The sequence below is a fragment of the Trachypithecus francoisi genome, unplaced genomic scaffold (genome assembly GCF_009764315.1).
Source record: "Trachypithecus francoisi isolate TF-2019V2 unplaced genomic scaffold, Tfra_2.0 Lachesis_group13, whole genome shotgun sequence".
Lineage (NCBI taxonomy): Eukaryota > Metazoa > Chordata > Mammalia > Primates > Cercopithecidae > Trachypithecus > Trachypithecus francoisi.
The window spans coordinates 39,718,119-39,744,549 of NW_022681458.1; the positions used below are offsets into that span (position 1 = coordinate 39,718,119).

The window sequence follows — 26,431 nt, forward strand, 5'->3', positions numbered from 1 at the left end:
TCTTTTCTTGTGGAATGTCTATCATCTTGAAATAATCAACAAAAAGATGAGTGTTTTCTGCTGTTAACTATGTGTTAGAAATTTGAGAGAAAATACTAGAATGTAGGTTTGAAAATGATATAAATTAGACTTCAGTTTAAGGAATACTTAAGAAGATTGGTGGCAGGAAAGGCTTGTGAGTAATTTAGTTGTTAGGCTGGGTTAGGCATCTGTGGATTACATCAAAGAGGATGTGCAGAGGTTTTATCGGGAGCAGTGAGGTGACTTTGGCAGCTAACAGGCCACTAGTATCTTCTACTAACGCTTTTGTCTGGATAGGAGCAACATTGCATGTTTACAGTCTTGCAGGTAAGAGACCTTGGCAAATAATCCTCAGTTACCAGAAGATATATCCCGTAACTGCCTAGCTTGCCTGTCAGTTTTTAATAGCTAAAGATATAAATCTGGGTAATCTAACTCAAATGGCTTAGTTTCATTGTAACTCAAATGATATGGGGAATTTTATGATCTTGAAAGAGCAGGTTTTGCTTTGAGAAGCCATTTCTTAAGTATGGAATAATGAGTTGTCAGGAGGATTGAGTACAGTGGGCATTTGCCCTGGTCCTAATCAACAGCATTTGGACCCAGAGGAAGCCAGCTATTTTTGTAAGGGCCATTTCTCATCATTACGTTTTCAAGTGCTTTTTTTAGGGTTTGTCTAGTAAAAAGCATTCTTTTGAAAAGCAAGCATAATAAGGGTAAGGGGTTGTGGCATTTCATGGTACATTTTTAAAAGCTAATGGAAATACTGATTTTTAAAACAAGATTTAGGACAGATTCCTTAGGAGTCAGTCACACTAATGCATCTTCTGAGTCAAGAACTGGCTATCCTCTCTGTGTACTCAGTCCCGAATTGCATGTGGTGGGGTGCTTACTTCTTTGCAGAATCAATCAAGAATTCTCACTCTCAAGATAGCAAAAAGAGGTAAGTTTCAACTGACAAATCTGGTACAGAAGTCATGAAAAGGAAGGCAAGTCTTTTACCAGGCATCCGCATCTTTCAGGACTAGGGAAACAGAGGAAAACTTGATTTTACTGCTTGTTAACTCTACTGAATACCTCTTTGAATGTCAGATTCCTTATCTGTAAAACAAAAGTTTTGCATTTGATTAAGATCCCCTTCTGCCCCCAGTTTTAAAGTTTGACAGGGAAAGAGGTTTAAGTCAGGATACCAGGCCGGGGAGGAAAGGAAGGGAGGGCACAGGCCTCTGGAGTTCAGCTGCCTCCCACATCAGGATTGAAGTTCCAGCTGCTGGCTACTGCCTTGAGGGAGGTATCAGCCTTTTACTTCTAGATCTTGGCCTCTCCTTGTTCTACCCCTTCCCAACAACAACTGAACATACCGAGTGCTTGCTATGGCCCAAGCACTGCTGCAGGTGAAGCTGCAGCGTGAACAAGATTTTAAACAACAGCTCTGCTCCCCAGGCCCTCTGCAGACATTACATCTGCAGGAGACAGACACTAAGTGAGCCAATGGATATGATAACTGGGAAAATGAGAAGTGCTATGAGGGCAAGAAGTTGCAACTGTTTTCTTAGCTACCTGGAGGGAGGGAAAATCATTTTCTGGAACTTTTTTTCTAGGAGTTTTGTCTTAACTTTGGCTGCCATAACACAATACCATAGACAGTGGCTTAAACAACAGAAATGTATTTTCTCCTACAGTTCTGCAGGCTGGAAGTTGAAGATCGGGGTGCCAGCATGGTTGGGTTTTTGCGAGGGTTCTCTTCCTGGCTTTCAGATGGCCGGATTCTCCCTGTGCCATCACCTGGCAGGGAGAGGGAGAACACATGAACTCTGATGGCTCTTACACAGACACTAATAACATGATGGGGCCTCTACCTCATGACCTTAACTAAACCCAGTTACCTCCCGAAGGCCTCGTCTTCAAATACCATCAACAATGGGGATTAGGGCTTCAACATCTGAATTGGGGGTGGGGACACAACCTTCAATCCACAGTGAATTTGTCATAGGAACCTGAAGATGACCAGGCAAGCACAGTTGTTAGAATTTACATAAGTTGTAGATTCGTGTAATTACTGTTTTTGCCTCTGCTGTTGAAAATATATTCCAGTGTGCTGAGAGCTGGTGGCCAGTGTGACTGAGTGAGCTGTGTGCCGTGTATTGACCTGCTTCCTAGTCCTGAATTCCTTTTGGAAGCTCCAGCAGGGAGGATGATACAGTCAGACAAAGGAGCAGATCCACCAGACAAGAAGGACACGAAGCTTTCTACAGCCACCAATCCGCAGAATGGTATGTGTCACCAGGGCTCCTTTTCTAGACCAGAAAGTAGTATCACCTCTGACATGTGATCAAATCAATAGGCAGAAATCCTGACAGACTTACTGCGATCCCTATGAGGATCTTGTACGTTTTTGGTTGCACTACTGCCCTAACAGTGATAACTTTAAGAGCAAATTTCAAGCCAGGAAGGAAATAAACAGACATGGTGGATTCAAAACCTTCTTTACCCTTACCCAACAATGTTTTATGTAAAACTTAGAACTTCTTAAGATGTTCACATTCAAAATATCACCACAACACTATGAAAATACTGTTAAAAAAAAAAAAAATTCACTAAAATCTGTTTAGACCCTTTAATCAGGAGAATACTGAGCTTTGCTTTAAAAATCTATTGGGAATTAGAATTTTTCAATATCACTCTCAGTAAGAATTTTTTGAGAGGATGAAATGACTCATGTTTGAGTTAGAGAAAGAGGATACAGAATACAACTAGATAATTTTGGGATAAATGAGAGTCTGCTAAGATAGGGGAGGGGAAAGCAATCATTTTCCTTTCATGACATCTTACATCTGCACATCACGATCTATTATTTTACTCAGTGTTAAGGACACTATGACAAAGCTAGCACCTTCTCATCTTGGGCAAAGAAGCTGGGTTTTGGATAGTTATGTGACTTTGTGACGTTCACAAAGTAAGAGATGGAACAGGGCTTGAAGTCAGATCTTTTGGTCTGAAATCAAGTGTCATTTCCACTCCTGGTGTCATTTCCACACCTGCACCTGCCACCCTATCTCTGCTCTCTTCCTTTCCTAGGCCTCTCCCAGATCCTGAGGCTTGTGCTGCAAGAGCTGAGTCTGTTCTACAGCAGAGACGTGAATGGAGTATGTCTCTTGTACGATCTCCTCCACTCGCCGTGGCTTCAGGCTCTGCTAAAGGTGAGTGCTGTTTGCTCAGAAGCCTTTGCTTGCTGAAGGGGTTGTGGGGAGTGTGTAGAAAATGACTCAGTCCATTCAGGCTGGATAGCTGAATAGTTTATAAACAACAGAAATTGATATCTCACAGTTCGGGAGGCCAGGAAGTCCAAAATCCAGTCGGCAGCAGATTCAGTGTCTTTTGAGGGCTCCCTCTCTGGTTCATAAATGGTAACTTCTTGCTGTGTCCTCACATAGTGAAAGGGGCTAGCCAGCTCTCTGGGGTCTCTTGTATAAGGGTGTTAATTCCATATTCATGAGGGCAGAACCCTGATGACCTATCAGCTCCCAAAGACCTTACCTTTTTTTTTTTTTGAGACAGAGTCTCGCTCTGTTGCCCAGGCTGGAGTGCAGTGGCGCAATCTTGGCTCACTGCAAGCTCCACCTCCCAGATTCACGCCATTCTCCTGCCTCAGCCTCCCAAGTAGCTGGGACTACAGGCGCCCGCCACCACGCCTGGCTAATTTTTTGTATTTTTAGTAGAGACGGGGTTTCACCATGTTAGCCAGGATGGTCTCGATCTCCTGACCTCATGATCTGCCTGCCTTGGCCTCCCAAAGTGCTGGGATTACAGGCATAAGCCACCGCGCCCGGCTGACAGAGTCTCATACTGTTGCCCAGGCTGGAATGCAGTGGCCTGATCTCAGCTCACTGCAACCTCCACCTCCCGGGTTCAAGTGATTCTCCTGCCTCAGCCTCCTGAGTAGCTGGGATTACAACACCCACCACTATACTTGGCTAATTTTTGTAGTTTTAATAGAGATGGGGTTTCATCATTTTGGCCAGGCTGGTCTCAAACTCCTGACCTCAGGTGATCCATCTGTTTCAGCCTCCCAAAGTGCTGGGATTACAGGCATGAGCCACTGCACCCAGCTGGCCTTACTTTTTAATATCATCACCTTGGGTTGAGGATTTTAACATATGCATTTTGGAAGTACACATTCAGATCATAGCAGCTACTTACCCAATGATGTCATGTATCAACTGGCAGGAAATTTCAACTTGGAAAAAGTTCTCAGAAGGCAACTCTCAGAGAAGAGCTACACAAACTTCTTAGCTTGGGAAGGAATTAACTTAGGTGGAGAAGAGTACGGTAGCCCCTTCTTTTTCTCCCCACAGCTCTTTTTCTCCCAGAGGCCCCCTGGAATCACAAAACAGCCACCACAGTGGTCACTGGCAACACTGTATCAGCTGGCTACAACCGTTTGTCCTTGCAGCAACTCTGGATACATCAAAATGCTTTAAAAAATTATTTCTCTTTGTCTGTTAAAGTTAGAAAGTAAGATATCTACAGTTCTGTTTAGGTACGCTAAAATATCTTATTCTGAGAAGTTTCTTCTGGCCCAGTGTGATGGCTCACACCTGTAATCCCAACATTTTGGGAGGCTGAGGCAGGTGGATCACCTGAAATCAGCAGGTTGAGACCAGCCTGGCCACCGTGGTCAAACCCTGTTTCTACTAAAAATACAAAACATTAGCCAGATGCAGTGGCATGCACCTGTAATCCCAGCTACTCTGGAGACTGAGGCACGAGAATCACTTGAACCTGGGAGGCAGAGGTTGCAGTGAGCCGAAATTGAGCCACCCCACTCCAGCCTGGGTGACAGAGGGAGACTCCAACTCAAAATAAATAAATAAATAAATAAATAACTTAATTAAATAAAATAAAGTTTATTCTTTTTTTAATTTGGCTAAAATTTCATGCACTATACAATAGCATCTAGTAGATAGTAGAAAAATAGACAGTAGATGCTACTACCATAATTTTGTTGTTCTGAACAAATGTTATTAAGAAAGATCCTTTTGAAGTTATTTTTTGGGCTGTATTTCCTTCACTTACGTGGGAAATGTGGTCCGTCTTATAATGCATGTTAGTATTATATAATAAAAGTGGCAACATCTTTGGCATGAACAAAGAAGTACTCTTCACAGTGCTTGTTATAAAACACCTGATTTCTATCAGGCATTTTCCCACAGGATCAGCTAACATAGGAGTTTTAATTTCGTGATGGGCATTGTCCTTGCTCACCACTGCTAGACCCTTGGTGAGTCACCAATCAGCCTTCATCACTTCCGGGTAAACCTGAGTGTGGGCCCTGAGATACAGCAGGGAATCAGCATTGTCACAGATCTGGATAGAAAAGGCTGGGGGCTCAGCTGGCCCCTTGGTCCTTATTTCTTCATCTGTAAGAGAAACTCATTTCCTAAAATAAGATCAAGGGCTGCACTGCAGAGCTCAGCAGGCTTTGGTGTCCTCAACCCACCCCTAGATCTTGGTATGGAAAAAAATTCCCAAGGGTCTGCAGAGATGAAGTTGGAATTTTTAAAAAATGAACTCGTATGGAGAATTAGGAGAGGAATGGGAAACAGCCCCAAAGAGCAAAGTGGAGTACAGAGACGCGTATGTGGCACACCTGCCTCTTATTCAGAACCTTTGGTGGCCCTGAGCCATGCAGCTCGCATGCTGCACAGGTGCCCAATACAGGGGTCCTCACAGGTGTCTGGTCCCAAAGAGCCCGTCCTTTAAGATGTTCCGTTATGCATCATCTATAAATCCCTATTGGTTGCAGCCCTGGACACCCTACCCTCACTCCGTTTAACAAAAGTAAAAGTTTGAATTTCTATTTTTTTGTTGTTGAGACAGAGTCTTACTCTGTCACCCAGGCTGAGTGCAGTGGCACGATCTCAGCTCACTGCAACCTCTGCCTCCCAGGTTCAAGCGATTCTCCGGCCTCAGCCTCCCGAGCAGCTGGAATTACAGGTGCCCACCACTACACCCAACTAATTTTTGTATTTTTAGTAGAGACAGCATTTCGCCATAACAGCCAGGCTGTCTCAAACACCTGACCTCAGGTGATCCGCCCGCCTCAGCCTCCCGAAGTGCTAGGATTACAAGCGTGAGCCACTGCGCCTGGCCTGAATTTCTTTTTATTACTGAAATGCTTGGGGAAGATCAATTTCCCAGTAGCAGCCAATAATTAAGCCTTTGAAGCATTGGGGCCACCAAATTCAAGTTCATTTATCTTTGGCAACTAGAGACACAACTTACTAAACACCAACACACACCATGCAGTTGAGCTGTTGGTGCAGTTGCCTGGGGTGTCCCTTTCAGAGTCTTCAGTCCAAAATGGCAACAGTCATATTATCAGTATCAATTCCCCCTCCCTTGTCCTTCTGCAGATTTATGACTGCCTCCAGGAGTTTAAAGAAAAGAAACTAGTTCCTGCCACACCCCATGCACAGGCGTTATCCTATGAGGTAAGGAGGTTTTATTCCACAGAATAGTAGAGCCCTGATGTGGTGCCATTTTACCCGCATTGCTAGTTCAAATGAATTAAAAGTTCTAAGGAAAAGTTTTATTGATGACTATAAAATAATTTAATATTTAATAAAATAAATAATAAATAATAAATAATTTTTTAAATAAAATAATAATTTTTTTTTGAGACGGAGTCTTGCTCTGTCACCCAGGCTAGAGTGCAGTAATCTTGGCTCACTGCAACCTCCGCCTCCCAGGTTCAAGCTATTCTCCTGCCTCAACCTCCCCAGTAACTGGGATTACAGGTGCCCACCACCGCATCTGGCTAATTTTTGTATTTTCAGTAGAGACAGGGTTTCACCATCTTGGCCAGGCTAGTCTCGAACTCCTGACCTTGTGATCCACCCGCCTCGGCCTCCCAAAGTGCTGAGATTACAGATGTGAGCCACCACGCCCAGCCTAATAAATGTTTTTAATTGAACTTTAATATAAGGAAGAACATTGGCTGGATATCTCCCCAAATTAAAACACTTCCCCACCACCACCTACGTATTTTTAGCATGTGTCCATTTCTTTCTTTGTTCCTTGTACTCTATTTACCCTATATAAACAGGGTAATGTTATAGTAATAATTCTCAGATTTACATCTCCAGCCTGGAGATTTCCCCCCAAATTCCAGTCTCAAATATCCAACTGCCTCCTCTCTATCTTACTTGAATGTCTAATGGACTCCTCCAAGTTCACATGTTCCAAACTGAGCTCCCAATCTTCCTCACCTGCCAATCACCCCCACCCACTCTTCTGGGAGCCTTTTCTATCTCAGAAATGACACCTGTGTTCTTGCAGTGCTCAGGCCAGAATCTTAGGGGTCATTTTGACTCTCTTTCTCTGATACCTCACACCCAATCAGATAGCAAATCCTCTCAGCTCTACTTTCAAAATATATCCAGGATCTCACCAAAATATATCCAGGATCTCACCAAAATATATCCAGGATCTCACCACCCCATACCACCATCATCATCTCTTACCTAGATAATTGCAAAATCACCTCCTACCTGGTCTCTGGTGTCCACTCTTGCTCCCCTATAGTCTACTCTCAATGCAGCAACCAAACATATCCTCTTTGAAAGCAAGTCAAATCATGTCACTTCCTCACTAACACCCAAACCCTTCAAATGACTTCCCATCTCAGAGTAAACACCAAAGATTTTTTGTTTTTTGGTTTTTTTCCAGAGTCTTGCTCTGTCACTTAGGCTGGAGTGCAGTGGCAAGATCTCAGCTCACTGCAACCTCTGCCTCCTGGGTTCAAGCGATTCTCCTGCCTCAGCCTCCCGAGTAGCTAGGACTACAGAAACCCACTATGCCTGGCTAACTTTTGGTAGACACAGGGTTTCACTGTGTTGGCCAAGATGGTCTCGAACTCCTGACCCTAAGCCATCCACCCGCCTTGGCCTCCCAAAGTGCTGGGATTACAGGTGTGAGCCACCATGCCTAGCCTAAACACCAAAGTTCTTACATGGCCAAACACGATCAAGCTGCCGTTACCTCTTTGACTTCACACTCAATGCTTTCCCCCTTCACTCTTCTCCAGCCACCTTGACTCCTTGTTGTTGTTTAAATTCATCAGGCTGGGTGCGGTAGCTCATGCCTATAATCCCAGCACTTTGGGAGCCTGAGGCAGGCAGGTCACTTGAGCCCAGGAGTTCAAGACCAGCCTGGCCAACATAGCAAAACCCCATCTCTCCTAAAAATACAACAACAACAACAAAAATTAGCTGGACGTTGTGGTGCATGCCTGTAATCCCAGCTACTTGGGAGGCATGAGAATGGCTTGAACCCAGGAGGTGGAGGTTGCAGTGAGCCGAGATCACACCACTGCACTCCAGCCCAGGTGACAGAGCAAGACAGTGTCTCAAAAAAAAAAAAAAAAAATACAAATCATCAGACATGCTTCTACCTGGGGCCCTTTGCACTTGCCATTCCTTATGTCAGCAAAGCTCTTGCCCAGGTATCCACCTGATTTGTCCCTCATCTCCTTCCAGTCTCCACTCAAATGCCACCTTCTCAGTGAAGCTTTTCCTGGTCACCTATCTAAAACTGCATCCCCTCCTAGCACTCCCTAGCCACCTTCCCTGGTTTATTTTTCTTCTTAACACTTGTCACCATCAAACAAAACTATTTTACTTACATTTTCATTTGTTGTCTGTGTCTCCTCCCTAGAGTGTAAACTCCGTGAGAAGGGAGATTTTTGTCAGCCGCTGCTGTTTTCACAACACCTAAAACAGCACCCAGCACATAGTAGTGTTAATAAATGTTTGCCAAGTGAATGAATAAATATAATCCATTTTATTATTTATTGCCCAAACCATATTAAAAGAAACAGCAAAAAAGAAAGAAAAAACTTCTACTCTCAATTCCAGTAATCAACAACTCAAATTGTTTTCAGTTGTCCACAGGAAGAGCACATATATAATATTTTATTCAGTTGAAATCCCAGTGAATGGAGGTAAACCTTTGTAAACTGCTTGTTTTCATTTGACTGTAGGTAATGGGGCTGACTAAAGTCTTGAAAGGTCTTATGTCCTCTGAAAGCAGGTCTATGCCTAAACCACAGCAGAGAGATTAGAATTTTTTTCTGCTTAGCACTTTTTATTGTAGCAAGTATTAAAATTGCTAATCAACTGATACTCTAAAAGAGAAATTATGATTCCCATTTTCTATTTGAAGAATGGAGCATTCCATGGGATTAAGCTCTTTGAGTTCCCCAGGTACGTTCCTAGAGAAACTCATACAGCTTCATAAGCCTGCAAAGCATTGACATCAGCAAATAGCTATTATATTTTAGAGGCACTAGAGGAAAAATGCCTTGGTTCATATGCTATTACCAAATTGGTACATCCTCCATGCCTATGTGCCAGGACTGGGGCATTGGGTTTAGATCCATCTCAAATCTTGAATTCTATTTGCTGTATTAAAGTAGCAATTTTAATGAATAAAGAAGGATGGTAGGCTTTAATGGATGGCTTTAAAGATGAAAAAGAAGGCTCCAATAATAACTTTTTAAAGGTCAATATCATGTTAGTCAGTAGATATGTTATCCAGCCTGGGTGAGGTTAAGTAGGTGATAAAGATTTTTTTAAAAATTTTATAATGTATGTTTTTCCATGAACCAGGTAATGGAGTTATTACGTGAAACCCCTACTTCCCCTGAGATCCAAGAGCTGAGACAAATGCTCCAGGCTCCACACTTTAAGGCAAGTGCCTGCTAAAATAGAAAAGACGTCCCCATGTGGCACATAGACAAAGTTGGGAAGAAGAAATATATGTGATGGAAAATGTTCTCTCTGAATAATGTTCTATTACTGTACATGGGGACTGACCAACAGATTGTACTTAAATATGTGGGACTCAAATGTGACTAGCTCAGTGTTGTCAATCATGCAGCCAAGCCTGCTGTGTTTATGAGGAGGCATCCAGAACTTTCCATGGTGCTTTGTTTCCCCTACAAAGCTATTGCCCATCGAAAAATCTTGGGTAGCAAACAGGGAACATTCTAGTTTTAGAGAAATACCTCCATGCTTCCTTTCCAAAGTGGGACTACTTTAAGTTTTAGATAATGTGTGTGAAGGTGTTTAGAATATACAGTATAATGATGATTATCCCTGTGAGAGGGTTTATGAAGAACATTTGATTGCAGAACAGAAACCTATCTCTTAGTACTTACAGATTTGAGACCAATTTATCAGTAAGTTAGAACTTTAAGAGAATGTCTGCATTTGGAGTGCTGGAATTTATTAGTCAAAAATTATAGTTCACAACACAACCACCGGTCATCAAATATCCTCAACGGCACACACTACTTAGAGAATTTTCTGAGTTCCAACTAAATTCTGTCTACCAATCTCCATCAGGGCGGCAAAGGGACAGCTTCCCCACCCCGTGAAATGAAGAATTTAACCTAATGGGCTAGTCAAAGAAACTCTTTGATCATAAGCTATGATCGAAGAGTTTGATCATATGAACTTTGCATTCTGTACCACGAGCCCTTGAGTGTTACTAACAAATTAAACCAGCAAGATATTTTGATTACTGCCCTTCATTCTACCTTAATTAGGGAAAATATTATGAAAGTTGTTTTGTAGTTCAAACTCCACAGGAGCATCACAGATTACATGGGCTGCCAGAAAACAGAATGTCGTGGCATAATACATTTTAGCAGAAATGAAAGAGTGTATTGTGCATTGCTTAACCTCTCTGTGCCTTATTTCCTTATCTGCAAATTGAGGACAATTAATGTACCTGCCTCATAGAATTATTGTGAAGATTGGATTAATTCATATAAAATGCTTCACACTGTGTCTGGCATGTCTGTATTGATGTTTGTTGTTGTTGTTGTGTCTTAGATAGTATTGAGTATCTCCTAGAGGTGCTTGGCCCATGTGTGACATTTGCTCACCTTTTCCTTCCCTGTGCCCAGGCCTTGCTCAGTGCCCATGACACGATAGCTCAGAAAGATTTTGAACCCCTTCTCCCTCCACTGCCAGACAATATCCCTGAGAGTGAGGAAGCAATGAGGATTGTTTGTTTGGTGAAAAACCAACAGCCCCTGGTAAGGAAATCATTTTTTATATTTCCATTTAGGATATGCTTAGGTTAATTGTGAACCAAATTATATCTAGTGGTTACTTGGGCAGTAGTCTTGCCTGTGATCACATATACAGTGATAATAACAGCTGTCAGCTCCACAGGTTTTGCCTGTGGTTTCAAACATATTACATGTCGTAGTGTTTTCTCTAAGGAAAGATTTCAGCTTAGTGTTTTTCTTTTGTGAAAAGATGAGATTTATAAGACATTTTTGTGAGAAATAAGACATACATATATTATTTTAATATTTGGGCTGGGTGTGGTGGCTCATGCCTGTAATCCTAGCACTTTGGGAGGCCGAGGTGGGTGGATCACAAGGTCAGGAGATCGAGACCATCCTGGCTAACACGGCAAAACCCCGTCTCTACTAAAAATACAAAAAATTAGCTGAGCATGGTGGCGGGCGCCTGTAGTCCCAGCTACTTGGGAGGCTGAGGCAGGAGAATGGCATGAGCCTGGGAGGCAGAGCTTGCAGTGAGCCGAGATCGTGCCATTGCACTCCAGCATGGGCAACAGAGCAAGACTCAGTCTCAAAAAAAAAAAAAAAAATTTGGCTTTCTGACCTATGCATGTATTTTACTCAATTCTAATGCATTTGCCTGTTTCCTCCTATAATAATGAGAATCTAAGGAAGGTATTAATTTGATTTTCTAAGAACAGTCCCTCTAATTAGGTTTTAATCATGGGAGGTTTCTGTATCTTTGGAATAATCTAAATATTCTTTTATGTTTATGTGATTGGAATGAGACTGCTGGAAGCCAAAGTTGAATGGCCTTTCATTTGTGATGGCATGCTATGACTGCCAGGCCACAGGGCACTGTGTAGCCCCTCTGTCCTGGTTGGCATGAATAACCTCGTTTGAAAGACCAGAGCTGCACTGATTGAGGGAAGCCACCTGAAAAATGGTCATGTTAGGTAACAGAGGGATCACGTCTATTCTTTCTTCAGGGAGCCACCATCAAGCGCCACGAGATAACAGGGGACATCTTGGTGGCCAGGGTCATCCATGGCGGGCTGGCGGAGAGGAGTGGTAAGCTGGAGCAGCCAGGATCGAGTGCTACCAGAAAAACGGGAAACCCTTGACTGTTCAGGCTTCTTTCCAGAGAAATCCCTCTTTCTTAACTTGGGTCAGGGCTTTAGTGAGTTCCGTTGCTTAGATAGAAGCAGTCAAGAAAGAAGAAACAAATATTCCAAAGAAATCTTACTCCTCTCCTTCACTGAGTCCTTCGCATTCTAGGTACCACGTTAAAGTCTCTCAGTTTACATTCTCAGGGCAACCTCAAAGGTAAGTATTATCATGCCATTGTGTAGATGAGGAAACTGAGGCTCCAAGAGATTACGAAACTAACTTGCTCAAAATTACACCATCTGAGTCAGGATTCAAATACAGATCTGCCTGGCTCTATCTTCCCAACTTTTCCCCTGCACTCTGTCCTACTTTCAGAAAGGCATAGCTCTTTCCCATCTTGAAATGCCTTTTGCTCACACTTTCTACCAGTTAACCAGGTTTTCATCCTTTCACTGCTGTCCTTCTTTAAGCTTTTTTTTCTTTTTTTTCTTTTTTTTTTTTTTTAGACACAGTCTCACTCTCACTCAGGCTGGAGTACAGTGGTGTGATCATGACTCACTGCAGCCTCAGCCTCCCGGGCTTGAGTAATCCTTCCACCTCAGCCCCCCCAGTAACTGGGACCACTGGTGTACACTACCATGCCCAGCCAATTTTTCTATTTTTTTGTTGAGATAGGGTCTCACTAGGTTGCCCAGGCTGGTGTCAACCTCCTGGGCTCAAGCAATCCTCCTGCCTTGGCCTACCAGAGTGTTGGGATTACAGGCGTGAGCCACCACACCTGGCTACTGTTGTGTTTCTTAAATTGATTCTATACATCCTTGCTACCCCGAAGCCCTAAAACCTGGCATATGCTTTATACTTCAACATTCTCATTGTAAATACCAAGGATTTCCTAGTTGCTAAGTCCATTGGCCCTTCCTTCCTCCTCAGTTGTGTGTGTGTGTGTGTGTGTGTGTGTGTGTGTGTGTGAGAGAGAGAGAGAGAGAGAGAGAGAGTTTCACTCTATCACCTAGGCTGGAGTGTAGTGGGGCAATCACAGCTTATTGCAACCTCTGCCTCCCAGGTTCAAGCAATTCTCCTGCCTCAGCTTCCAAAGTAGCTGGGATTACAGGCATGTACCACCACCCCAGCTTTTTTTTTTTTTTGTATTTTTAGTAGAGACAGGGGGGGTCGTCATGTTGGCAAGGCTGGTCTCGAACCTCTGGCCTCAAGTGGTCCACCCACCTCGACCTCCCAAAGTGCTAGGATTATAGGCATGAGCCCACCACACCTGGCCCCTTCTCAGTTTTATTTCCACTTCTTGACCACATCTGATGCTGTTGACACCTTTCTTGAATTTTTTTTATCATCCTTGGTTTCTGTTCTATGACATCATTCTGCTTCTTCTCTCAACTGTCTGACAGCTCCACTGTTTTACCTCACATTTCTCAAGTCTTAACTGAAACCCCAAGTTTCTCCACATTTTCCCTTTTGAAGAATACCTACCCCATTTTCTTTTTGTCATTGACTTATGACCCTGACATCTTTGTTTTTAGTGCTGTTTTCTTACCAGTGTTCTGGTTCCATTTTACAACATCAGACTAGCAAAAAATAAAAGTATTACCATCAGTCAATGCCAAGTATTTGTGACAAGGTAGAAAAATGGACTGCTCACACATTTCTGGGGGCGATGTAAGCTGGAATAACCAGTTTTCTTTTCTATTATTATTTCATATTAAACACTTTTAGAGCATGCTTGGATTAGTGAGTTTGTTAAATAACTATTGAGGTAGCTACTGCTATTTTTATCCTACTTCTTTGTATCTTTCTTTGTTTTGTGTTACTGTCTGCCTAGGGTTGCTATATGCTGGAGACAAACTGGTAGAAGTGAATGGAGTTTCAGTTGAGGGACTGGACCCTGAACAAGTGATCCATATTCTGGTAAATCTTTTTGCCTTTTTGTTAATGATTTGTATAAATGCCAAGGCTGAAGTGGGTCCATCAAGCCCGTGTGTGTGCACTAGGATGTACCGGGGACTTGTATTCTCTTGGCAGCTTTCTCCCTCCAGGCTCCCAGACCTTGTCTGTCACCCATGTCACTTGCTGACCTCCCTCCTCTACCCTGAGAAGTTCTGGTCCTGGCTGGGAAACTCCCCTTCCCAAGTTGCTCCTTCCTTCTTCAGCCGCGGGAAGACTGCCAGGGCCCCCAGCCCAGCTCCCTCATCACCTGGTTTGCTCCATCACCTTTTTGCTTCATTGAGCCTGGAGTGGACAGAGTGAGACTTCGTAGGAGAGTCTGAACCTGAGCAAACCACTCCTTCCCCCACTAACACTTTTCTACAGCTGAAATGTTTAACATCTTCCTGGAGGGCAGCTCTGGGAGAATAAAGGAGTCACCAGACAGCAGCATATAGGGAGGGGGACATCCTTGGCGACTCTGCCACTGTTCTTGTGGTTGGAGCTAAGGATTGATAACCTGATTCATGAGCATTTGCTCTCCCTCAGGTTCCTATTCCTGCCCTTCAAACCATTCCCTGAATCGCAGTTCAGCTGTTAATAGCCGTAGCAGCTTGCCCCTCCCCACCTGCCACCATGCACAGCCCAGGTGTGGGGACTAGGTTGATTACTATACAATATAGTGGATAGACCAGTGGTTCTCAAACTGGGTTTCTGCCAGGATTTCATAGCAGTGGCTTAGAGAGTGAGGTGAGGAGTGGTACTATGAGACAAGCACCTAAATCCTTTGTAAGACACTGCTGCAAGACTCTGTGTGGTGTAGAAGGTGCTGCAAAGGAAGCTTGAAGTACTAGAAATCACAGATATGCATGGCTTCTACCCCCTGGTGCCAGCTGTGATGTTGCCTAGGACAGTGGGATTATGAAATTCCTCAGTACAAACAGGGTCTTAATCTCTTGATGTTTAATGCCCGTCACAGTGCAAGTAACAGGAATTCTTCTTCCCCCAGGCTGAGAGCTCCCTATTTCCACCATGAGTTTGGAAGGTTGTCAGTTCTCCCAGAAAACTTAGGAGCCCCTCTTCTTTCCAATCAGACTGGGGTATCTGGTGTAGAACCAGGCATTCAGGAAATGCTTACTGAGTAAGGACAAGGAGGGAAATTCAGGGGAGATCCCGTCTCTCCCCAGGGCCCGTGTGAGGAAGACCTTGATGGCCGGGGTGTTTCTGTTTCAGTGTGGGGTGGGAGGATCCCTGGAAGAGGCCACCTCCGTGTGGCTCAGTGACCCCAGAACCCCACAGCAGGGCAGATGTAGGGGTAATTTGCTTCCTAATTTCCATTTCTGGATGGTGACAGCTACAGAGCCCTTGAGAAAGGCTCTTGGGGGATGTCACCATTAGACCTGGATATACTGCACTATAACTCTGTCTACTGAGCCCCTGTAACCCTACTAGCTCCATGATTGCCATCCTTTCTCCTCTCTTATTTTCCAGGCCATGTCTCGAGGCACAATCATGTTCAAGGTGGTTCCAGTCTCTGACCCTCCTGTGAATAGCCAGAAAATGGTAAGAATTTACTGAGTCTTCAATCTCACACACAGTAAATCCCCAAGTAACAGCAACTAAATATGATGCATAATAATCCTATCCTTTGTACTGTGTTGGACCTGGGCTCAAGACTGTGTTGGGTATTTTTCAATACTGATGGCCCGAGAAGCAAAATGAGTAAATGAGTACAGTATAAGGAGATGGGATACTAAGAAGTCAAGATGCAACATCAAAAATTGTGAACATTTGAGCCTGAACTTCTCTAAGTTAGGAGATTCTGTTCCCAAAGATGCTTTTTCTCATGGTACTTAGGCTCAGGAGGCAAGTTCTCTTTTTTGGTGAAGGTGGAGAGGAAAGATAGGAGTAGCAGGTCAAGGAGTGGGAGAAATGGTTTTAAGTCATGATGGCCCACGGGCAAGGGTTCTTCAGATGGCACCATTAGGCACCTTCTGATAGCGTCATTATGCACCTGCCATCAGGTGTATGTTCGTGCCATGACTGAGTACTGGCCCCAGGAAGATCCTGACATCCCCTGCATGGACGCTGGATTGCCTTTCCAGAAGGGGGACATCCTCCAGATTGTGGACCAGAATGATGCCCTCTGGTGGCAGGCCCGAAAAATCTCAGACCCTGCTACCTGCGCTGGGCTTGTCCCTTCTAACCACCTTCTGAAGAGGTAAGGAATGTCAGCACTCCTGTACTCAGGGCTGAACCATAAGGAAACAAAATGTTTTTCTTGGGCTTTTGTTACCACAGTTAAGATGAGATAAAGAGGGACAAGCAGATGAATGAGCACACACACACACTGGTTTATATATCCAAATGTCAACTTATTGATAAACACTAAACATCTTAAATACGAAGGAGATGAGAATAATCATATCAGCTAGAAAACAGGGAAAAGTCTTGGGAAACTAAATTAAACTTAAAAAGTGCTATGGCCTGAATGTTTGTGTCCCCTCCAAAATTCATATGTTGAGACCTAATCCCCAGTGCAATAGTATTAAGAGGTGGGGCCTTCAGCAGGTGGTTAGGTCATGAGCACTCTGCCCTCATGAATGGGATTAGTACCCTTATAAAAGAGGCCTGAGGGAGCTTATTTGCCCCTTCCACCTTGGGAGGACACAGCTAAAAGGCGCCATTTATGAGTCATGGAGTGGGCCCTCCCCAGACACTGCATCCACTAGCTCCTCGAACTCGGATGTCCCAGCTTCCAGAACTATGAGCAAATACATTTCTGTTGTTTATAAGTGACCCAGTTTACTGTACTTTGTTATAGAAAACTGCACAGACTAAGACAAAAAAGGATTCATCTTTCAAGGCTCAGTTGAGACCTCAGTTACTAAATTTCAACCCACCACCCTCACCTTATGTTACTGAGGTTTGATGAGCTACCAAGGGAGGGCGTACAAATAGAAAGAAGCAGCAGTCCCAGGCTCAGCCACTGTTAAGAGATCAAGAGGGAAAAATGGAACCAGTAAAGGATATTGAGAAGGAATGACCAATGAGGCAGAATGAAAATCAAGACTGTATGGGGTCCTCCTCAGCTATATCACCTTCTGCTAAGAAGGCTGAGAATTGACCATTGGATTTAGCAGTATGACAGTCATTAGTGATCTTAATAAGAGCAATTTCAGTGGAGAAGTGGGGCCAAAATCCTCATTAGAGTGGGATTTGAAGAAATGGATGAGCATAGGAAACTCTTTGAGACATTTTGGGATAAAGCAGAGCAGAACAACGGAGAAATAGCCAGAGAGGAGAGTGGAGTGGTGTGAGTGAAATGTTTAGATGCTGTAAGTAATGGGAGTCATCCACCAGGGGAACATTTGATGATATGGGAGAAGGAGAAGAGAATTGCTGTTGTAGATGTCTTTGAGTGGGCAGAAGGAGATATGCTTTAGTATCAAGAAGAGGGCTTGGACTGCCCTGGGATCATAAACAGCTCATCCATAGAAATGGTACCACAAGGGAAGGCAGAGTACAGGGCACAGCTGAGGATGCAGCATATGGCAGGCGCTTGTGGAAGTTCTCTCCTAACTGTTATTTTCTCAGTGAAATGAGGAACCGTAAGCAGAGAGCAGGGTGGGGAAGGAGGCATTGGGAATAGAAAGCTTGAAAAGTTTCCATGCGAGTTGGAGGGCAAACAGATTAGGTAAACACAGTGTGGTCAGCATTCAGGGCCCTCTTAAGTTAAAGGTCACACATCTGAAGTGCTTCTGGGGTGCGGGTCCAGATTAGATGGAGGGTTGGATTTAACAGCAAATCAAGAGGGGGCCAAGGGACAGATGATAAGGATGGAGTGTGACATGTAAGCTGCTTAGGAGGGAGATGAGGAAATGAAGCACGTGAGGATTGGTGAGAAGGAAGTAAGATCAATGGATTGCAGGTCTTTATGAGGTCAACAGTGTATTGGGGCTGGGAAGATGGGAGGTGTTAGTAGGAGAAAGGAATACTGGAAGTTAAAATTAAGGAGAGATTGTTGTTGTCAGTACTCATGAGGTCTTGGGTATGACAATGGGAGGCGGTGGCTGAGGTTGAATGAGCGAAAGGTTATTGGAAAAGAGGATATCAAGCACCCACTAGGCCAGGGTGCTGAAAGGGACATTTGTATGTGTGATAAAATCATTGAGAACTGTGACAGAACAGTGTTGAGACCTAGGAGCGAGCAGGAGTGAGCTGGTGATGGCTACCAGAAAAGTAGTGGGATGATGTTCAAAGCTGGGGGCTCCTAGGAAAAGGAAGAATAATCTGGAAATGGCAGTGAGAAGCAAGGCCACACCCCCACCTCCAGGCCCAGTGGAAGGAAGGCTATACACAGGGATGTGCTGGAGCCATCTGAGCCATCTCCTCACACACCCACATTCGGTGAAGACAGGGTGGTAGCTTGAAATCAGCCACCGTGAGAGCATCAACACTGCAGAAATCAGCAGAGGCTCCGAGTCAGGGCTCCCGTCCCCCAGAGCTATTTCACCAGCACTGCACCAGGAGTGGGAGAGGAAACATCCCCCTCTTGAAGGCTGCAGGGGAAGCAGACTGCAGGGAGAACTGGGCTGCAGTTAGAGCAAGAAGAAAGGGCTCAAAGAAGAGGCTGAGATCTAAGAGAGTTTGCTGAAGATTTGCTGTGAGTTCTAGAGGGCGTGGGTGGCTGGCAGGGGTCTTATAGGGATTAAAGCACAGGGGATAAGGGGTGACCTGAGCTTGGGGGCTGAAGGACATGAACAGGGATAAAGGCCTAATGAGATTAGTCCTCATGGTTTCAGGTCAGAAAGTGGTGAGGGGGGTCCAGCAGGGGTCTTGCAAGGAGCACACAAAACCCAATTATGGGTTTATTGGGGAAGCACACACAAATAAATGATGATAGGAAGTTCTCATGCTGCTTTTAGTCATTGCCACATGAAAACCTAATATGAAAATAAGATATTAAACAATTTCATTTAGAAGCAATATGTCAATAGCAGAGTTTACACAAATGTCTTGTTGGGGACAGAATGATGGAAGGCACCTCGGGTTCTCCTGAATCTCATTCAGAAAACCAGGAGGCACATTGGAGGACTGGAGGAGGGTGTTGAGACTAAATCCACTGCTGCATCTGCACAAGAGGCCTATCCGAAGCACAGGCTGATGTGGCTTTTGAGAAGTCAGTATCTCTGAGCCTCAATAAATGGGGTCTTTGATATCTACAAACAATTTTTCTCCCTTCCCATTTCTCCAACTTTGCTGTGAGTAAAAATGAGCTGGGTATTTTGTAAAATACAGATTCCCCGGCTCTGCCCTCCCTTCCCTGATTCAGTAGATATGGACTGAGCCAGGAATCTGCATCTTCACCAAGCACCTCAGGTGCTCAGGGTAAGTGGTATGAAGAGCAGCATTGTGCTTAAGAATAATGAATGAGCGCATAAAATATTTGTTGTGCTCTTTATAAGGGTGACAGATTTGAATGCAAGTAGCTGGGGGGTTTTGTTTTTGTTTTGCTTGTTTGTTTGTTTTTACTTTCAACAGGTAGAAAATTTACATCTGATTTTAGAAAACTGTAAAAGAGTGAGGAGGAAGGCTTCTCCAAAAAGGGCATATTGGTGGAAAATAATATCCATCTAAAGGAGTTTGGAATGACTATATTGCAAATTGGAGGAGTTAGAGTTGATGGTTTGTACCAGAGTAGCAAATATTTTTGGCAAGTGGACATGACTTTCCAGTGAGAGGCCCCATTCTGCTGGAGTTTCCACCAGAGGGAACATGTGAAGATGTACAGGATATCATTTTGTAAGAATAAAAAACCAGGAACTCCCAGAAAGGCAAGGGTGAAGCCTAGAGAGGAAGCTAAAAAGAATGAGTGACACAGAGACAGAGATAGGGAGAGATCAGACTATCTGGTAATTAATCATGAAGTAGCCAAGGAAAGGTACAGAAGGTTAAAAACAGGAAACACAGATATTTAGAGAGTTCATCACCTAACTCGGAATCAAGAATCTTGGCTCTGGCCTGCATGTGTTGTGAATTAAAGTACCTTAATTATGCAGAGAATATTTCTGGAAGAATGCACAAGAAACTGAGCAGAAGGAAGGGAAGAAGCCTTACTTTTTTTTTTTTTTTTTTTTTTTGAGATGGAGTCTTGCTCTGTCATCAGGCTGAACTGCAATGCTGTGATCTCAGCTCACTGCAGCCTCGGCCTCCTGGGTTCAGGCGATTTCCCTGCCTCAGCCTCCAGAGTAGCTGAGACTACAGGTGCGCACCACCACGCCTGGCTAATTTTTGTATTTTTAGTAGAGACGGGGTTTCACCATGTTGGCCAGGCTGGTCTCGAACTCCTGACCTCAGGTGATCTGCCGACCTCGGCCTCCCAAAGTACTGGGATTACAGGCATGAGCCACCACGCCCGGCCTATTTTTTTATACTGTTAAGATTTTTACTGTGTGTATGTGTTATCTCTTCAAATAATGAATGAATTAATGAATGCCCTGCATATCCATGCTAATTGAGTTTACAGTAAGGTTTCATGTATCATTTAGTCCTCACAATGCCTCCAATGCACTGAGCCCCATTTCATAAGTGGGGAACTAAGTTTCAGATGTTAGGAAATTTGTCCAAGATCCTACGGAGGGGAAGCACGCCTGGAACCCAGGTCTGTTGAATCCCATTCCATCATTTTGTAGATTATAGCATAGATGCCTCCTGCTGCTAACTGTTCAACTTCCACCACGTTGCCTGACTTCCCTGGATCAGTTTCCTCAGTTCTAAAGTGAGGACAGTGGCTAAATTGGCCCTTCTTAAATTCTCTTGTGAATTAGAATCACATGGAGAGTTTGATTTAAACACGCAGATGCCCTGGCCTTCAGAGAATCGGAGGCAGGAGATCTGGGAGGCCCAGATTATCTGCATTTTAACAAACACCTCAGATGTTTTCCAAAGTTTGAGAGATTAAATTAGAGCTTCTTGCCTTTAACATACATGTGACTTACCTGGGCTCTTATTAAAATGGAGATTCTAATTTGGAAGGCTTGGGGTGGGGACTGAGATTCTGCAGGTCTCACCAGCTTCCAGGTAAAGGTGATGCTGCAGTTCTGGGAATACAAAGAACAGAGTGTCTTCAAAGTCTTCTCTTGCTCCAAACTTCACAGTGTTGAATAAAGAAGGAAGAACAACTTTGCTTAGAAAGTTGCTTTGAAGTAGGCAAGAAAGGAAAACCTGCCCAAAGGAATTGGTGGGGGACTCAAGGGAGGAGGAACAAGTCAACAGAGGTTTCAGGTGCCAAGAAAAGGTGAAGCCTTGCCCTCGAGCCCAGGGGTGATTCTAGAGATCAAGAAAGGAGCAGAGTCATCTAAAGAAACTGTAGAGAGCCTGTAACAGCCTGGGAGGGAAACCTGAACATGTCATGAGAATTCGAAGGAGACTGCAGAAACAGGCTAACATGCCTGAGAGGCAGCTTACCATGGGTCATTTACCGAAACTCCATGTGCAAACTTGTGATCATGGGCGAGATTGTCACTCTAAGTATTTGTTGTTCTGAAAAGATCCTGTGAGGCAGAAAAAGAGATGAGAGAGCCTGTATGTTTGGAAAATTTATTTGACAATGCATTTGGAGAAGTGATCACCCTTTTCACTTGGGTGAAGGCAGCAGAATTCTAAGAAACATTCTGTTTGTCATTGTTCTGGGTCTGTTTCACCTGGGTTAACTGGGGTTGGCTTTTTGCTTTTGCTTGTTTTTTGTCTCACGGTTCCCTGCCCCCATAGGAAGCAACGGGAATTCTGGTGGTCTCAGCCATACCAGCCTCACACCTGCCTCAAGTCAACCTTATGTAAGTGTTGCAACTGCCCGACAGGTTCTCCCTGTTTGCTGCACAAATGAAGACCATGGCATTGTAGTAAAGAAAGAGTCTAATTGATGTGAGGCTGGCCATGCCACATGGGAGATGGAGTTGTTATTTAAATCAATCTCCTTGAAGGCCCCTAGATTAGGGGTTGCTCAAAGGTGGTTTGGGAGGGAGTGGGGTGGCTATTCAATGGGCACTTGCTGCTGATTGGTTGGATCAGAGATGAGATCATAGGGAGTTGAAGCTGTCCTCTTGCACTGAGTTGCTTCTGGGTGGAGCCACAGGAGCCATTGGTTGGTGGGTCCAGATGGAGCCACAGGTGTCAGACATGAAAAAACCTAAAAAGATGTCACAAAAGGCCAATCTTAGGTTCTACAATAGTGATGTTATTTGCAAGAATTATTGGGGAAATTGCATATCTTATGATATGCAGAATTCACCTTAGCAGAATTCAGGCTCCTCCCACTAACCTGATGGTCTCTCATTAGCTTTATAAAGGTGGCTGAGTTTTAGGGGAAGGCCTGTTATCATTTAAACTATAAATAAAATGTCTCCCAAAGCTAACCCTGGAATGAAGGCAACTTGAAAGCTAAAAGCAAGAGGAGCTTGAGCTATATTGGATCTCCCCCACTGCCATAATTTTCTCACTGACGTAATTTTTACAAAGGCAATTTCAGTATGTGGCTACCTCAGACCCAGCATGTGCATCCTGGGGGAGCTTGCTTCCTCCCTCCCAGGACTGGCTTCCTGCCCAGGAGATCTCTAAATGTCCCCACTGCTCCCAGATAGTCTCCCTGGCAGCCAGCTCTCTGAAGTCCTACCATTGACATTCATTCTTTGGATTTAGAAGAGTTTTCAGTTTATGAAAATGCATATGTTCTTATCCTGGTGACACCTGAAGACATCCCTCCCCAAATTGAGGCCCTTCAAGATCTCCGCAGCTCATATGTGCATTATACATGACTGCAAGCAAGACTGCATAGCTATACATATACCTTCATTTGGGTTCTATCAACTTAGAGGACTTAATCTTCACACTGTACAGAAGCACTGATTAACAATTGTGCATGCCTTTGGTGAATAAATATGGGATGGAATTGTTACATAATGATTGCAGCTTGATTGCTAGACATTATTATTGAAGTAGTTGGGGAGTGGTGAGTAAAGGCTCCATGGTGGCAAATGCTTGATTAAAGGTGCTGTGGCTTGACAGAGGTCAGCTAAGCCTACTGAGCGAGGCCCTTCTGAAATGGCCCTCAGGTGGGCCCTGGAAAGGGGTTAAAGAAGGAACTGGGCACCAGAAAGAGGGAGGCAAAGAGAGGAGACTGGAAGGGCACAAAAAGTACCAACATCACAGATCTACCCATGGCAAGCCTCACCCACTTTATTATGTCTCCCTTCTCCAAGTCAAAAATTACTTTTCCTTTTATTTTCTTATTGAAAAGATATGAGGACAACTATAAAGGCAGTTTTTGACAAAAGAAAACACACCTTCTCAATGACAATATTTTCACATTAACTTCCAGCAGTGAATACATATTTTACATGGTTACAGTAATAGCTGCAATAGCACTTTTTATTTTTTTAAACTTAACATCTTTTTTCTTTTTTAATTATACTTTAAGTTCTGGGATACATGCGCAGAACGTGCAGGTTTGTTACATAGGTATACATGTGCCATGGTGGTTTGCTGCATCCATTAACCCATCATCTACATTAGGTATTTCTCCTAATGCCATCCCTCCCCTTAGTCCCCACCTGCCAACCAGCCCCAGTGTGTGATGTTCCCCTCCCTGTTGTGTTCTCATAGTTCAACTCCCACTTATGAGTGAGAACATCCAGTGTTTGGTTTTCTGTTCCTGTATTAGTTTGCTGGGAATTATGGTTTCCAGCTTCATCCATGCCCATTTAGTATGATACTGGCTGTGGGTTTGTCATAAATAGCTCTTATTATTTTGAGGTACGTTCCATCAACACCTAGTTTATTGAGAGTTTTTAGCATGAGGGGATGTTGAATTTTATCAAAGGCCTTTTCTGCATGTATTGAGATAATCACATGATTTTTGTCATTGGTTCTGTTTATGTGATGGATTATATTTATTGATTTGCATATATTGAACCAGCCTTGCATCCCAGGGATGAAGCCAACTTGATTGTGGTGGATAAGCTTTTTGCTGTGCTCCTGGATTTGGTTTGCCAGTATTTTATTGAGGATTTTCCCATCGATGTTCATCAGGGATATTGGTCTGAAATTTTCTTTTTTTGTTGTGTCTCTGCCAGCTTTTGGTATCAGGATGATGCTGGTCTCATAAAATGAGTGAGGGAGGAGTCCCTCTTTTTCCATTGTTTGGAATAGTTTCAGAAGGAATGGAACAAGCTCCATTTGGTCCTGGGCTTTTTTTGGTTAGCAGGCTGTTAATTACTGCCTCAATTTCAGAACTTGTTATTGGTTTAGTCTTGGGAGGGTCTGTGTGTCCAGGAATTTACCCATTTCTTCTAGAGTTTCTAGTTTATTTGTGTAGCGGTGTTTATAGTATTCTCTCATGGTAGTTTGTATTTCTGTGGGATCAGTGGTGATATCCCCTTTACCATTTTTTATTGTGTCTATTTGATTCTTCTCTCTCTTCTTCTTTATTAACCTGGCTAGTGGTCTATTTTCTTAATCTTTTCAAAAATCCAGCTCCTGCATTCATGATTTTTTGAAGGGATTTTTGTGTCTCTATCTCCTTCAGTTCTGCTCTGATCTTAGTTATTTCTGGTCTTCTGCTAGCTTTTTGAATTTGTTTGCTCTTGCTTCTCTAGTTCTTTTAATTGTGATGTTAGGGTTTTGATTTTAGATCTTTCTTGCTTTCTCCTGTAGGGATTTGGTGCTCTAAATTTCCCTCTAAACACTGCTTTAGCTGTTTTCCAGTGATTCTGTACATTATGTCTTTGTTCTCATTGCTTTCAAAAAACTTATTTATTTCTGCCTTAATTTCATTATTTACCCAGTAGTCATTCAGGAGCAGGTTGCTCAGTTTCCATGTAGTTGTACAGTTTTGAGTGAGTTTCTTAATCCTGAGTTCTAATTTGATTGCACTGTGGTCTGAGAGACTATTCATTATGATTTCTGTTCTTTTGCATTTGCTGAGGAATGTTTTACTTCCAATTGGTGGTCAGTTTTAGAATAAGTGTGATGTGGTGCTGAGAAGAATGTATATTCTGTTGATCTGGGGTGTAGAATTCTGTAGATGTCAATTGGGTCCACTTGGTCCAGAGCTGAGTTCAAGTCCTGAATATCCTTGTTATTTTCTGTCTTGTTGATCTGTCTAATATTGACAGTGGGTTGTTAAAGTCTCCCCCTATTATTGCGTGAGAGTCTATGTGCCTTTGTAGGTCTCTAAGAACTTGCTTTATTAATCTGGGTGCTCCTCGATTGGGTGTATGTATATTTAGAATAGTTAGCTCTTCTTGTTGTGTTGATCACTTTACCATTATGTAATGCCCTTCTTTGTCTTTTTTGATCTTTGTTAGTTTAAAGTCTGTTTTATCAGAGACTAGGATTGGAACCCCTGCTTTTTTTTGCTTTCCATTTGCTTGGTAAATATTCCTCCCTCCCTTTATTTTGAGCATACGTGTGTCTTTGCACATGAGATGGGTCTCCTGAATACAGCACACCAATGGGTCCTGACTCTTTATCCAATTTGCCAGTCTGTGTCTTTTAATTGGGTATTTAGCCCATTTACATTTAAGGTTAATATTGTTACATGTGAATTTGATCCTGTCATTATGATGCTAGCTGGTTATTTTGCCTGTTAGTTCATGCAGTTTCCTCATAGTGTCAATGGTCTTTATAGTTTGGTAGTTTTTGCAGTGGCTGGTACTGGTTTTTCCTCTCCATATTTAGTGCTTCCCTCAGGAGCTCTGGTAAGGCAGGCCTGGTAGTGACAAAATCTCTCCGCATTTGCTTGTCTGTAAAGGATTTTATTTCTCCTTCACTTGTGAAGCTTAGTTTGGCTGGATATGAATTCTGGGTTGAAAATTCTTTTCTTTGAGAATGTTGAATATTGGCCCTCACTCTCTTCTGGCTTGTAGGGTTTCTGCTGAGAAATCCACCATTAGTCTGATGGGCTTCCCTTTGTGGGTAACCCAACCTTTCTCTCTGGCTGCCCTTAACATTTTTTCCTTCATTTCAACCTTGGTGAATCTGAAGATTTAGTGTCTAGGGGTTGCTCTTCTCAAGGAGTATCTTTGTAGTGTTCTCTGTATGTCCTGAATTTGAATGTTGGCCTGTCTTGCTAGGCTGGGGAAGTTCTCCTGGATAATATCCTGAAGAATGTTTTCCAACTTGGTTGCATTCTCCCCGTCACTTTCAGGTACACCAATCAAATGTAGATTTGGTCTTTTCACATAGTCCCATATTTTTTGGAGG

The 26,431-nt window shown here is 43.4% G+C and overlaps 1 protein-coding gene across 1 annotated transcript in view; it reads left to right on the forward strand.

The window, feature by feature from the left end:
• The first annotated feature begins 1,990 nt into the window (after positions 1-1,990).
• Positions 1,991-26,431, forward strand: part of MPP4 (membrane palmitoylated protein 4) — a 52,435-nt gene continuing 27,994 nt past the window's right edge. Inside the window, exons 1-10 of the mRNA XM_033230699.1 lie at positions 1,991-2,294; positions 3,100-3,221; positions 6,438-6,515; positions 9,693-9,773; positions 10,997-11,128; positions 12,112-12,193; positions 14,067-14,152; positions 15,659-15,730; positions 16,192-16,388; positions 21,941-22,005. Coding sequence (XP_033086590.1) covers positions 2,216-2,294; positions 3,100-3,221; positions 6,438-6,515; positions 9,693-9,773; positions 10,997-11,128; positions 12,112-12,193; positions 14,067-14,152; positions 15,659-15,730; positions 16,192-16,388; positions 21,941-22,005 — 994 coding nt within the window. The 5' untranslated portion in view covers positions 1,991-2,215. The remainder of the gene's footprint in view (positions 2,295-3,099; positions 3,222-6,437; positions 6,516-9,692; positions 9,774-10,996; positions 11,129-12,111; positions 12,194-14,066; positions 14,153-15,658; positions 15,731-16,191; positions 16,389-21,940; positions 22,006-26,431) is intronic.